This window comes from Tenrec ecaudatus, chromosome 2, assembly GCF_050624435.1.
Source record: "Tenrec ecaudatus isolate mTenEca1 chromosome 2, mTenEca1.hap1, whole genome shotgun sequence".
Taxonomy (NCBI): Eukaryota; Metazoa; Chordata; class Mammalia; order Afrosoricida; family Tenrecidae; genus Tenrec; species Tenrec ecaudatus.
In genome coordinates this window covers 241,257,638-241,273,408 of record NC_134531.1, presented here as the reverse complement: position 1 = coordinate 241,273,408, position 15,771 = coordinate 241,257,638, and the positions used below count along the sequence as shown (strand labels likewise).

Below are 15,771 nucleotides of genomic sequence, written 5' to 3'. Positions count from 1 at the left end.
TCATTTAGAGAAACATAAAAATATCATTAGTGTTCTGCCCAGTAGTGAGACTGGCGAGGTTTTTGCACTCCTGCATTCATTTCTATTTGCCTCATGCTAATGTTTTAGGATACAGTTACTCAGAGACAAGCTACAACCCTACACTTCATTTGGCACTCCTCAGAAACTGCAAGTATTTAGGATAAACTTAGTTTCTAAAAGATGAACCATGGAGAACCAAGTTTTTCCTGGTATATTTTCCAGCTCAGGAATTGACACAGTTGCACTCACATCCTGCACTATCAACAAGACATCTTCAAACACTCTTACTTCAAAATGCATATTGTTAAATGAGTATGATCAAAGTGAAGGAGCTGTGATGATATTAGGAGGAAGTAATGATTAACTGCAAGTTTAGGGTTCAAACCCGTAAGGCAATTCTTAGACAAAAAGATGAGGCTGTTTGCTCCTCTAAAGACCTATAGCCTTGGTTTGTTAGTCTGGGTACTTTAGAGAAACAAATCCACAGAAACACATGTGTTTAAGAGAGAGTTTTATATAAAGGGTAAGTGCACATCAAGAAAACATCCCAACCCAGTGCTGTCCAAGCCCACAAGTCCAACATTAGCCCATATGTCCTATACCAATCCACAATGTCCTCCTCCATCTCACAAAACACACGCAATGACGCTGACTGCAGGAGGGAAGCCGAGTCAGTGAACATGTAAGCATCTCAGCGCTGGCAGGGGTCTCCACACGGCTGCTCCAGCACCCAGGGCTGCATCGGGGTAGGTCCATGTGGCTTCTTCTCAGGGGTGTCTTGCAGGAAGTGAGTCTTGCAGGAAGGCAGCTGCACCCTGTTCCCACCAACACAAAGCAAGAGACCCCAGAACTGGAAAGGTGAGGCTCATAGAGCCATTTAGCTCTCTGCCCTTTAATTAACCCCACATGTGTTTATTGGCCAAGTTGGCATAATAAACTTTAATGATCTCACCTGGAAACCCTATACCGAGTTACTCTGAACCATAATAGATTCCAAATCACTCTTGTTGTTGTTGTTCTTTAAGTGAGATGAGAGTGAACAATATTCATTTATTTCTGTGTCTTCATTTTCTATTGTCACTTTATCCTTGATTGCACACTTGGCAGCTTTAATTCTCATTAAATTCATCTTTCTTCATTATATATTTTCCACATGTTTCATGTGGCAAAACACTTGGTTTTATTTTATTTGAGTATAATAAATTTATGTAGAAGAGATATGATATTTGGCAGAGAAAGTGCCAATTTGGAATGTTTCACTCAGTTGAAACTAACTGGATTAGTTCATCCTCCGGCATAAACATCTTTATATTAAAGATGTGTTCCCTTAGTTGTGAATTATCCATGACATTCAATAATTTACATTTTTCAAGGACAGGAGTTACATATCCTATATCCACATGCTGTTGTATTCTTTAAATTTTATTTTCTAATTAAAATTACTTATTATGATAACATGCATATATATATTTGAAATCAAGAAAACCTCATTAAACATTTATGTTCTGTGTAAAGCTGAAGTACTTTTGCAAAGATCTCTATTTCTATTGTGAGATTGATTTTCTTTATTAAGCTAAATGAGAATTCTTCCTTTAGGAAACAACAACAACAAAGAAATGTAACAATGGCCACTTTTTATCAAAGTGGTCTTTCAAGTAGAAAATCTGAATCTTTAAAACAAAGGGGGTTGGAGCAGATAAATCCTATCATTGTACAGAGAGCCTATGTGCAATAAATCAAAATGTTTCTTATCTTGTATTTCCCTTAATGATATTGATAACCTTTAGAAGTGCTGAATGAACAATTCTCCCCTTGACTTGTGACTCATCTGTACTCAAAGAGCAAAATAAGCCGCATATTGTCTCAAAGGGTAAACAGCACTTAATTAAAAGAATCAACTGCTAAATGCTCTCTGTATCAAAGTACTTCCCACAAAGTGAAATTCCAAAAAGTGTTTCCAGAGAAGAGCAAACCTGCAGACTGGTTCAAGCAGATAAGTAGGCATGCGTGCATGAGTGTATGTGTGCACACGCCACACTAGCGTATGTGCCCTTCACCCCACGCCCCACACACATTTATACACATGCAAACAATTTACCAGGAAACTGGAGATTAAAATTTAATGATGTCTATAAAAGTAAGAGGAAATCAGTGACTAAGTTTAGGTTTGGGGTGCTATTATTTGACGTATATGCAAATATATAGTATGGTTTTAAATAAAATCTTTTGAAAAAATGTTTTGAGAACTCAGTTATTTCAGTTCCTTGATTTTATCAACTTAATCATAAACTTATAATTATAGGGCTAATTAACCCCAACATATCTTCTGATATATGATGATTTAAAGTAAATTTAAGTGTTTTCCTGTTTTCCACTTAACCAGCACCTGAATTCCTTTCCTTATAACCTCTTTTCTTGGTCTCCCAAAGTGTTCATTTGTAGTCTATACTATTGATATTTTATAAAGTTATTTTGCATTATATTCTTTTTAAAAAATTCTCTTTTGATTTTAAAATATTCTGCTACAAAATGAGGAGAGTATATTTACACTGGTGAAATATTAGGTAATCATTTTGAAATGCTTATCAAGGCTTAGGAAACCCATCGACCTCTGGGGGAGCTGGACAGGAAGGGAGAAAATAACTACTCAGCACAAAAACTTTGTAATTTCAAATATAGTTACTTTGTATCTAGAGAAAGAAATCATTTTGAGCTCATTTTTTCAACGACAACTGAAACACTGGGTCTTGATATCAAAAGTTAATGAATATGAGGAAGGAAAATAATTTTTCAGCTCAAAACATTTCAAGTATGGCCTTACAGTGGTTACTAGTCTTTATTTGAAGTACACATGCTCAAGTCAGTTTAAAGAAAAGCAGCTCCCTGGGCTTTGTCCCCTTAAGGAGAGTGAAAGTTTTCTGAAATAACCATGAATCGATAGTTTAATGTAGAGCTCCACACTCAATCCTCTAAAAACTGGAAACGAAAAATTGGTTCCACTCCTTCAAAGTAGACAGGTTAAGTAGAAAATAAAATACTTGCATGCATGGTTTTGCCTTCATAGAATGAATATTGAATAGAAAATTTTAAAATAGTACTTTAGAGAAGACAAGAAAAAATATTCGCTTTTCCAGATAGTCTGCAAGTCTCTTTCTAGTTCTGTATTGAGTCAAAGAAAGAAGCCATCGGGAGTCATAAGTCTGTGGTGGAGTGAAAATTCTTACTAGGAGATTGCTACCCAAATTTCTGTAACTCCTGCCAAATAATTGTGTTTGGCTGTGCAAAAAGAGAGGGGGAGACATTACGAGAGAGAATTGGTCAGTTTTCATTACCATCTCCTTGGCTATAGGGGGGTGAGCCATCTTCGATGAGCTAGCTTTGAAGCAGCAGTAAGTAGAGAGGAGAGAAACCCAAAGGGTCTGAGAAGAGTATACTGAAGGGTTCCCTGAACTGGTGGAGGCTGCTGAGGTCAAATGCACTGACATGGCAACTCAGAAGAGCAATACCCAAACCCTGGGTACCTACCTTCTCCTCTTCTGGCTTTAGACGATGGAACTTCAGGACAGAGTGACAGATGGGCTGGTTTCCTGGCCATGAAGGTAAAAGGCCAAGGGACCATAGCCCAAAGTGACTAAGAACCAGAGAATGACTTGGCTACCAGGTAGCTGAGAGACTGAGAGGCTGAGACTCAGTTGCTGGAGGAGGAGGCAAGTGACCTTAACCTTACTCTGCGGGTCCTAATTTGTAGTAACCTGTTAACTTCCCTAATAAGCCCTCTTAATTTTGAATATTGTCTGTGAGTTTTATGTGGCCATTGCAATGACTTAGCACACCCAATATAGATGCAGAGTGGTGCAAGAGGAAAGGTTTGCTTCAGAATAGCCACAAAGGTTGGAGCCTGAAGGTACATCTGCCTCTTGTACGTGGAAATAGGGAAGCATAGATGTCAGGATATGGTCCTCTATTGTTGTTCCCCACAAGTCCAAGAAGAGAACAATAGAACCTTTATATTATAAACCCCAATAAAATTCACTGTCACACAAGTCAGTTCTGATTCATAGAGTCATTGCGGATAGAGTAGATTTGCCCTTGTGGGTGTCCTAGGCAATACATCTTTATGGGAGTGGAAAACCTCATATCCAGCTTGCCCATGACCTTTCTTTTTTGTCACGAATATGATGACTTTCTCCAGGGACAGTCTCCTGACATGTCCAAAGCATGTAAGGTGAAGTCTTGGCACACCTTGCCTCTAAGGAGCACCCTGGCCTTACTCCTAATACAGATTATTTGCTCTTTTAACAGTTTATAGTACTTTCAATATTCTTTCCCAGTGTGACAGTGCAAATGCATCGATTCTTTTTTTGGTCTTCCTTACTAATGTCCAACTTTCACATGCCTAGGACACATGAAGGAAAGCATGGCGTGGTTCCGGAGCACTGTAGTTCTCACAGTAACATCCTTGCTCTTCAATACTTTAAAGAGGTCTCACATGGCATATTACCTAATGAAATATGCCTTTTGATCTCTTGACTATGTTTCCATGAGCATTCATTGTGGATCCGAGAGACACAAAATTCTTGACAACTTCAACATTTTCTCCATCTATCCTGGATTTACCTATTTGTCAAATTGTGAGGATTTTGGTCTTCTGGCTACAATCCTTGATCTTCATCTGCACGTGCTTGTTCCACCACGTATTCAGTAAGCAAGGTTGTGTCATATGCATTCCACAGGGTGATGATGAGCGCTCCTCCGATCCGGATGCTGCACACTTCTACAGATAACCCAGCTTCCCTGATGATTTTTTCAGCATATAGATTGAACAAGTATGGTGAGAGGAGACAACCCTGATGCACACCTTTCCTGATTATAAACCATGCAGTATTCTGTTGGTCTGTTTGCACAACTGCCTCTTGACCCATGTTTGAGTTCTGAATGAGCACAATGAAGTGATCTGTAACTCCCATCTTCTCAAAGTCATCCACAGTTTATTATGGTCCACACAGTCAAGTGCCTTTGCATAGTCAATGAAACACAGGAAACCATATTTTTTAATATCCTCTCCTTTGGCAGGTAAACATCTTTCTAGTATCCCCTGATTTGAGACAAGATCAATTTGACACTGGCAAGTATATCCATTGTTCCACATCCTCTTCCGAATCTGGCCTGAACTTCTGGCAGTTCTCAGTCATTGTGTTGCTGCAACTGTTGTTGAAAGTTTGTATGCAAAATTTTACTTTTGTGTGATATCAATGGTATTGTTCTATAGCTTGAGTATTTTGCTAGGTTGCTTTTCTTTGGAATGGGCAAAAATATGCATCTCCTCTGGTTGGTTGCTCATGTAGCTGTCTCCCAAATGTCCTGCCATAGCTGAATGAGGGCATCCCATGCTTCTCTGGCTTTCTGAAACATTTCAATTGCTATTCTGTCAATTCCGGGAGTCCCATTTTTGGCTAATGCGTTCAGTGCAGTTTGAACTTCTTTCAGCTCCATTTGCTCTTGCTTATGTGCTTCCTCCTGAAATTGACTGTCAACTAGTTCCTTTTGATACAGAACTACTTTAGAATTGCTTAATTGATGGTGTTTTTTTAACAGAAATGTAAAGCCACAATGATAATATATTTGTTTCTTATAGGATTGCTATGAGTTGGAATTGACTTGATGATGGTAGGAAAATATATGAAGAAGGAGAATCAAAGTAAAATGTGCCAAATTTATCATAACATCCAATATATCAAGACGTGATTATGGGGATCGTGTTGCTTCAGCTTCATAGCAACACTATACGATAAAGCGTGCTCTCTCGAATTACTGACCCTTTAGGTCAGCGGTTCTCAACCTGTGGATCGTGACCCCTTTGGGGGTTGAACGACCCTTTCACAAGAGTCACCCGATTCATAACAGTAGCAAAATTACAGCTATGAAGTGCAACAAAAATAAGTTTATGGTTGGGAGTCACCACAACATGAGGAACTGTATTAAAGGGTCACGGCATTAGGGAGCTTGAGAACCACTCCTTTAGATGGTTTCATGAGCAGTCTCACATTTCTCTCATAGAGCAATTAGTTGGTTTGAATCATTGACCTTTAGATTAGCATCTGATATTAATTTACTGTGCCTTGGGGCTCCTTTAACATTTAAATGATTGATGTTAAATGAATGATTTACTCATTTTATAGACTTTAGATAACATGTACTCTGAGCTAGGCCTTCAAAATGTAGACATCAAAGGAACCTGAATACACTAGACATTGTAATCTAGTAAGGAGGCAAGCAAATAAATAAATATGTTATTGGTATAAAAATAAATCGAGGTAACAATTAAGTGTACAAAAATCATAAACATTAATGTGACGGCATACTGTTAGTGGCTTAGTGTTGGAGCCATGGTCCTGCAGGGAAAAAGGAGGTAGACTACAAAGAGAGAAGATAAAAAAGTCAGACAGATTGGGGCTATGAAAACATCTGCATTTAAGATACTGAGTTTAGGAACAAAATAAGATATTTGGAAGATGGAGATAAAAAGAGAGGGACAATTATTCTGTAATAAGCACCAATATAATTATAGTAAGGATCTGTGGAAGAGAACCAAATAAATGAGGGATTAGTTGTAAAATATTTGATATTCAAAAGGTGAAATAAGCAAGACAGCCTAGAGGAAAGCCAACCAGACCTCAATAAATGTGAAAACAATCAATTAAGACATTTAGAGAAGCTGAAGTAAACCTGAGAGCCATGTCTGATGCTATGAAGAGGAAAAATATTAGAATAATTGGATTACTGGAACAAGTCACAATGAAGAAGTCAACAGTGAAGATAGTGAGGGAATTCTTAGAGGAAAACTTCCCCAGTTTAATAAATGAAAATCAAGCAACCAATCAGAAGGCTGAAAAACGCCAGCCAAACTGAATCCCAAGAAGAAGTCACTAAGACACATAATAGTTAAATTATCCAACTATGAGGGAAAAGAGAAAATTATAAGAGCAGTTAGGGAAAAAGAGTCACTTATAAAGGTACCCAAATAAGAATATGTTCAGACCTATCAGCAGACATGGTGAAAAAGAGGAGGGAGTGAAGTAACATTCCAAAAATTGAAGGAAAGTAATACAAACCCAAGATTACTATACCTGGCCAAGTTATCTATTAAGATAGAAAGAGAATTAAGAGCCTTACCAGACAAGTAAAAACTCAAAGAATATATAAAAAGAAACCTATCCCTACAAAAGATCCTTGCCATTCCAGTATGGGCAGAAGATCAACACTCACTGAGCACAAATAAGAGACCGTCACATAGAACAAGTTCACCCAGAAGGCGACACAGGGGAAAAAGCCCCCAAGATAGCATTAGCTCAATAGTGGAAAGAAGGCAAGAATGAACTACACACACACACACAACACAAACAGATAAGATAGTTAGGTAGGAAAACATCCAAAACAAAATGTACAAGATGACATCACAGAGTCCACAGATGGATGTAATAACACTGAATATCAATGGACTGAACTCAGGCACTAAAAGACAGGGACTAGCAGGCTGATTTACAAATCATAAACCATTGATCTTCTGCCTACAGGAGACACATCTCAAGCTTGCAGACAAAAACAGGTTGAGAATTAATGGCTGGAGAAAAAGATACCAAGCACATGGTAATGCAAATAAGTCAGGGGTAGAAATTTTGATCTCTGGTAAAATTTATCTCAAGGTACAAGTCATAGCAAGAGACAAGGAGGGGCACTATACAATGCTCAAGGGATCAGTAGACAAAGAACCAGTGAGAATGATAAATATATACATGTCCAACGAGAGTCCTCCAAATATGTAAATCAAACACTCCAAAAGATAAAAAAAAAGAAATCACAGGCGCAACAATTAAAGTATATGACTTTACTACACCACTGTCTGAAAAGGACAGATCACAGGGGAATAAACTAAAAAGGAGGTTATAGATCTATCAGCACAATTAGATGACTTAACCTGATAGATATTTTCAGAGATTTCCATTCAAATGCAAAATATTTTAATGTTTTTGGCACATACTCAAATATAGACCACATGCTGGGACAAAAGTCAAACCTGAGCAAATTCACATAGAGATTCTACAGACATTTGTCTCAGAAAGCTATGACATAAGGCTGGAAATCAACAAAAGGATGAAGAAGAAAAAAAGGGTGAAATATTGGAGGTTGAATAACTCTCCATTGCAAAAAGAGTGGATAATGGCACAGCTTAGAGATGAAATCACCAAGATTCCCAAAACCAATTAGAATGAAAATTTGATGTACCAAAATCTTTGGGACACAGCAAAGGCATTTATCAGAGGAAGCCTGATAGCAATACATATACACATGAAAAAGGAAGTGAGACTTATGGTTCATATGCTGGCACAAAATTTACACCAATCAGAGCAGAGTCAACAGAACAATCCTACTAAAAGTGAAAGGAAAAAAATAATAAATCTCAGAGCTGTGATACAAGAGATGGAAAACAAGAAACCTATGGAAAAAATTAATATAGATAAAAGTTGGTTCTTTGAAAGAATTAACAGAATTGATAGACCACTAGCGAACCTAACCAAGAAATGGAAGGAAGAAATTTCAATAGCAAGGATGAGGGATGAAACAGGGGGCATTACAATGGACCCTAATGAAATCAAAAGGATAATTACACAGTACTATGAAGACCTGTACTCTAATGAATTCCGCAACTTGGAAGACATGGGCAAATACTTGGAAAAACAATCCCTCCTTAGACTATCCCAGATGGACTTCAAGAATCTCAAAAGACTCAAAACAATAAACAGACCAGCCTCTCAAGAGGTTACCAACAAAATATCCCCCAGACCAGACGGCTTCACAGGAGAATTCTACTAAGCATTCAAGGAAGAACTGAGCCCAATTCTACACTAAATCTTCCAGAACACAGAAAAAGACGGAAAACTCCCAATTTCTATGAAGCACGTACAACTGATATCTAAAGCAGGCAAGGATCCCACAATAATTGAGAACTACAGACCAATGAAACCCTAATGAACACTGATGCAAAAATCCTTAAGAAAATACTGGCCAATAGAGTACAAAACATATGAAAATAATAAGATTCAACATGACCAAGTGGGATTCATACCAGAGATGCAGGGATGGTTCAATATATGAAAGATCATTATTATTATTCACCACATCGACATGAAAAATTATAAGAACCACATGATAATATCGATAGATCCAGAAAAAGCATTTGAAAACATCCCACTCGCATTTCTGTTTAAGACACTCAAGAAGAATAGAAAGAACATTCCTCAATATTATACAACCTATACATGAAAGACCAGTAGGCATCGTGATAAACAATGAAGAAAAAACAAAAATAATTCCACTGAAAAAGGGGACCAGACAAGGATGCCCGTTGTTCACACTCCTATTTAACATCGTACCGGAGGGCCTAGCTAACAACATAAGACAAAAAAATAAAATACATCAAATGTATTTTTCTGTGGAAGGAAGATGTGAAACTATCATTATTTGCAGATGATATGATTTGGTATATTGAAAATCCCAACACTCCACAACTGGAGTGTTAGAAGCAACCGAGAAATATGGCAGTGTGGCAGGATACAAAATCAACAAACAGAAGTCTATCGGACTGCTATACACATCAGATAAGTTCAAAGAAGAGGTGATTTAAAAGGTAGTGCCAATTTTCCAGAGTGCAGAGTAGCAAGATGAAAAATACAATTTTCCTCTATTTCTTGAATGCTACTCCTCCCCTTCCCCCCCAACTATCATGATCCCAATTCTAGCTTACAAATCCGGCTGGACTGGAGGATGTACACTAATACAGATAGAAACTGAAAACACAGGGAATCTAGGACCAGTGGTGAGAATGGCAATACTGGGAGGGTGGAGGGAAGGTTCGGGAGAATGGGGAACAGATTATAAGGATCTCTGGGGGATGAACAGTGAAGAAGTGGGTGAAGGGCGACATTGGACAGTGTAAGATATGACAAAATAATAATTTATAAATTATCAAGTATTCATGGGAGAGGAGGTAGCAAGGAGGGAAGGGAAAATGAAGAACTGATATCAAGGGCTCAAGTAGAAAGTAAATGTTTTGAGAATGATGAGGGAAACAAATGTACAAATTTACTTGACACAATGGATGTATGTATGATTTTTGATAAGAGTTGCATGAGCCTTGAATAAAATGATTTTTAAAAAGGTAGTGCCCTTTACAATAGCCAAGCACAAATTGAAATGGCTAGAGGTATACCTGACTGAAAAAAACAAAATATTTTTTTATGAGGAAAACTACAGCATACTATTACAAGAAACCAAGGGTGACCTCAACAAATGGAAGAATATTCCATGCTCCTGGATTGGAAGACTCACCATAGTAAAGATGTCAGATCCTGCCCAAGGCACGCTATAAGTTTCATGTTATCACAATACGAATACCATAATCCTTCAAAGCATTGGAAAAAGTGATTACCAACTTCATATGGACAGGGAAGAAGCCCAGAATTAGCAGATAACTCCTCAAAAAGAAGGACAAAGTGGGAGGGCTTGCTCTACCTGACTTTAGCATGTATTGTATGGCCACAGGAGTCAAAACAGTATGGTACTGGTACAACGACAGATATCCAGACCAATGGAAAAGAGCCGGGAAAACCCATTAATAAAAATATCAGCATGCAGATAACTGATTTTTGATAAGGGCCCCAAAATTATCAAATGGGAAGCAGATGCCCTCTTCACTGGGAAACATATTCAATATTGATTAAACAATTTATGAATATGCGACACTTTACACTTCCCTCTCATTGTTCCTCACCCCGCTCTGAAAACATTAAAAAATAAACATTAATGAAAAGAATATAGTCTTTTGGATAGACGATTACATGAGCAGCATGACTTTGGAACATATTTAACATCTCTGGACACAGATTCATAATCTCAAAACCCATAAATCTCAAGAAAGGATTAGGTCACTCAATGTATGACAGTGCCTGGCACATACACGGATAAATTGAACACCCGTCGTGGCATGCTGGCAAGCACTGAGGTTGCAGTTTTTAGTGGTACTAATTGACATGCTATGATCACCATGAACTCATTTTATCCTCATGCTAGGGCTAAGAAAGTTGAACTTTTAAAAATATAATATAAAATGTGTTAGAAGATAGAGCCAATGGAGGAATTATTTGGGTGTTCCTAATTGCATCCATAAACTTTAAACATCAGTGCACAATGTAGATATGAAAATTTTTATTTCTATTAGACTGTAAGCTATATGAGAGCAAGGTTCAACCAAGTAATATTAGGCTGTGGGATATAATAAACAAAATATTGGTAAAGTTAATGAATGTCCAATTTTTATAGCCCATAAGTTCACAGTGTCATGAAAACATGTAGGAAACCCATTGCTCTCTGCTCTGACACATCTTAAGCTTTTACTGGAAGCAATATGTGCGGGTTTATTTTATAGATTGTGGTTAATCAATTCGATGTCATTGACTTAAGTAGATCGCTTGTGCGTCAGACTAGAACTGTGCTCTGTAGATTGTCTCTACTTTTTCTAGTAAGATTGTCAGGCTGTTTTTCCAAGGAACCTGTGAGCAACTCCAACCTCTAACTTTTCAGTGTTATTCCAATGTGTTCATTATTAGCACCAACCAGGGACAGTGAAAGCTACATTCAGTGTGTAGGGCATCTGCAGCCTTAATCTTAGAGTTATTAATACTTGCATAATCATTGGAAAAGAGACTGGTAACTTAATGTGGAAGATGGTTATTTGTAGTTGTGGATTATTGGTACCAGTTGGCTTATTTTATTTGTTTAGCACCAGCAATAACACACATGTTTATCTTGGCTTTCATTGCTGGGTCTCTCTCCTGTCCCAGACTAGTCTTTATTTTATTTATGTAGAAATGAAGATGTTTATTTCTCCATTACATCTCAGCTCCACCCACTTACTTTAGGGTGAATAATCAATTACAACCAATTTCACTAAGACAAGGTAATATCCTTCTCCGGGTTAGGCTTGATATGAAAGGAGGAAAACACCTCTCTTACCTTTCAGTCGTACATTTTTGGAGCAAGTTCTTCAATGTTGTCAAATTTTAATTTATGTCATAGGATCTGCCTTGCACTTTAGCTTCCTGAATACTGTTTCTTCATTTACAGGTTCTTAGTCTAAATTATTTTAAAGGGATTCCTCCCTTCTCTTTTTCTAAGATAGCCTGATCAGTCTATTTTTTTTTCAATTTTCAATTTAAAAAAATTAGAATGTTCTTTTCTTGTCCTCTCACCCTTCATATTGATTTTATAGATTTCAACAGGCATAGTGATTTTTTTCTTACTGATTCTTATTGTTAATACAAAGATCTTTGTCACTTTTCAGTTTTCAAAACCTCTCAATTGTGCATGCATAATGCAATTATATAGTCATCCCATAAATCTAATATTAATCCGTTTCCTGAGCACCTGCTCTCCTCTGACACAACTGTTAAATCTTACCCATCATCTTGTGATCTAATGATGTTGGTTGGATAAAGCAACATTATATTACTAACAAGCAAGCTCATTTTGCATGTTTATAATAATTTAAATCTTCTATCTGATTCTCCATACATTTAACTTGAAGTAATCTCCTTGTGCCTTGGTAATATTTTCTCTTAGAAATGGAAAACATATTAACTTTCCAGAGGTATTGTTCTTTTTTTACCATTTATGATTATGTATATTATCCAATGACCCCTTAAGAAATTACAAAATGCTTACATTAAAAAATGTCTCTAATTCTTATATATGCTGTTATGGTATAAGAGATATTACTAAATTTTGTGATTGGGCAATACTTACTCAAATTGCAAAATTCTAGAGTTTCTGTATTCATTCTTAAGATTACTTGATTGAAAGATTTCATCTATCTAAAGGAAGAAAAGGTGTAAAAGCTATAAATGAGATTTAAAATTTTGTTCAAAATGAACACAAATAAGTTTTATGTTTTGTGTGGAACAAATTAGGGGTTATTTATTTCTCAATGGTAATTAGGGTCAGAGATACAAACATTCTTTCGCGTTGTAAGGAGCATTGGTGGCACAGAGGTTCCTAAGGCATTTGGACCCACTAGCCACTTCAAAATAGAACGAAGTAGCACTACGCTGTCCTAAAGATTTAAAGTCCTGGAAACCCTATAGAGCCCCATGTACTCTTTCCTGTCGGGTCACTCTGACTGAGATCTGATTTATTGGCAAGTTAGTTTGGTTTCAGTTGGTCATACTATACCATGTAGTTATTTATTTTAAATTGAGAAACCAGGATGCTATGTATCCTTTGGCAAACAGCTAGTGAACATATAAAATTCTAAAAGAAAAGAGAGATAATCCCATACCATTTGTTGAAGGTCAAATGCAAGAACTTTGAAATCCACAGAGAGTTTGTCTTGTAAATTAGGATTATAAGCAGCTCCAGATGTTATTTTAAATGTCCCTCTGGCTTCATGATTATTTCCAATTATTGCGTCTAGAAGAATTCATAAGAAATAAAATACCAGCAGCAAGGCAGAATGTGTGCATTTTATTTAGGACTGAAAGCACCATTTTTATCTGATGTATCAATCCTGTTATTTTTGTTGTTATTTTTATACAATCTTCTTGCTCAAAGTCAGATGCTATAGTAGCTGTCTGATTGTCATAAAATAAACAAAAACACCCCCTTTTCCATGTCCTATTAATATTATTTGCTCATTGAAATCAAAGCCACATTCCAAGTTGTTTTGTGTGTGTGTATGTACACTTTTTAACGGAAATCTCGATGAAAAATGCAGAGACTGATCAACTGCCACCAATTATGGGAAGTAATTCAGGGAGACTGGTGAGAAATTGACCATTAAACGTTTGTAGTTGTTTTCAAGCACTTCTTGAACACCTCCTGTCCAGAGACACTGCGGGCTCTCTGCCTGCGGATTGCTGTGGGGCTCAGCGTGTGCAGTACTTTGAACCATAACTCTGAAACTACTTCTTTCAGTCTCGTAATTATAAAATTGCTACCAGTGACCCTTTGCCAAGCAATAACTGTTGTTATTGGAGAAGTTATTGCAAATGATGAAACAATATATTACCTTAATATAAATACATTTTTCTTATAATTCTAATAAAGAGACATAACAAAATGAGTCATTGGGGTGCTAATAATGCTCATATTAGAATATTTCATATGTATTTATATCCTAAATTAATCACTTGACATGAAATGCACAATGTGAAAACATAATTTTCATGATGACCAAGCAACGGATGATACTATTTCTTCTTTTTTCCAGATGGTTAAGCTGAGGCAGAATAAGTAAGAGAATTTCCTAAGATGCATGCAATAAAACTCATATGTAACAGGTCTGGTAATTACTCTAGGAGCTTTAGAGAGAATTAGTATCATGGTATATAATTAATGATATAAAGAATGTAAACATTAAAAAATAATAAATTATTAGTAGTCAGATTATTGTTATGCATCATTAAAAATGAAAATGCTTTGAAAAAGATGATGACAACATATGTAAAGATATGTTTGACAAAATGGATATATATATGGATTATAGAAAGAGCTTTAAGAGCCCCCAATAAAATAAAATAAATAAAATAAATAATAGAAATTATTCTTGATCTCTCAAAAAAATCCTGCCATTAAATATATACCATAAAAGAGCACACATTCTAGAGTTGGATTCTCTACTTTATTATATTACTTGGTAATGATACAGAATTATCAAGTGTCTCATAATTTTTCCAGTAAAATGAGGCTAATAATAACTAACTCGCATGTTTCTTGTGGCAGTACAATAAACTTGTAGGTCTTGGAATAGCTCTTGTACAGACTAAAGTATCTCTAGTAATCTCTTCTTTACTATTTATATTTAACAAAAGTTGAAACTCAGCTTGAAATTGTTATAGTCTCAGTTGCAGTCCAATATTTTAAAAGTATCACTATGAACAGAGTTGACCATGAAAGAATGAAGGCATCATTGCACAGATATAAACAATAATTACATTTTCCTTAGTTTAACATACTTATCCATAACCATTTAAAATATTTGGAACTTAAATTCTGTCAGAATGAATCCTGGATTATGAAACTTAGTTTTAAATATATTAAGACTGATAAACTCATTTAACATTATTTACCTTAAAATTTTAATTTAATGTTTGTATTCCATATTAAAGTAAAATTAGATGTCAACTAATTTTTACTAATATTCTATACTGTGAACTACAGTGAAGCACCTAGATGCAAAACATACTTGTTTTGCCTTGAAAAGAAAACAATGATGAAATACGTAGGCAGGAAAACTTAGATTAAAGTGCATACATTCATATGAGAATGCTCCCTCCATGTGGCTTACCTTGTTCAGATCCCTTGATTGCCAGCCATGACACCACAATTAATCCAGCACAGAACACCAGCAATATGGCAAAGAGAGCTGTAAGCATGGATTCATAGGAGTTGAGAGGTTGACACTTCGAAGGAAAATTTCTTTTCAAGCCCATTTTTGTTTTTTGAAGTTTGCTCATCTAGTAACTGTGAATTTTCATACACAGAAGTCTGCATCAACTGGAGAGCAAAATTTCTCAGACATCTAGAGAAGTTGTACATCAGCAGTGTCTCCACTCAAACTCTACAGGTGAATGAGGTATGTGTCCTTTTAAAACCTTGAATCTCATCGCTAGACATTAAGAAGTTTTAAAGGAACAGCTA

General features: G+C 36.3%; 1 protein-coding gene across 1 annotated transcript in view; it reads right to left on the bottom strand.

Annotated features, from left to right (window-relative positions):
- The window catches only part of TMPRSS15 (transmembrane serine protease 15), a 186,809-nt gene extending 171,246 nt beyond the window's left edge, over window positions 1-15,563 (bottom strand). The window contains exons 1-3 of the mRNA XM_075542932.1: window positions 15,419-15,563; window positions 13,412-13,542; window positions 12,880-12,947 (exon numbers count right to left, since the gene is read on the bottom strand). Of these exons, the coding sequence (XP_075399047.1) occupies window positions 12,880-12,947; window positions 13,412-13,542; window positions 15,419-15,563 (344 nt within the window). The remainder of the gene's footprint in view (window positions 1-12,879; window positions 12,948-13,411; window positions 13,543-15,418) is intronic.
- Window positions 15,564-15,771: the final 208 nt, after the last annotated feature.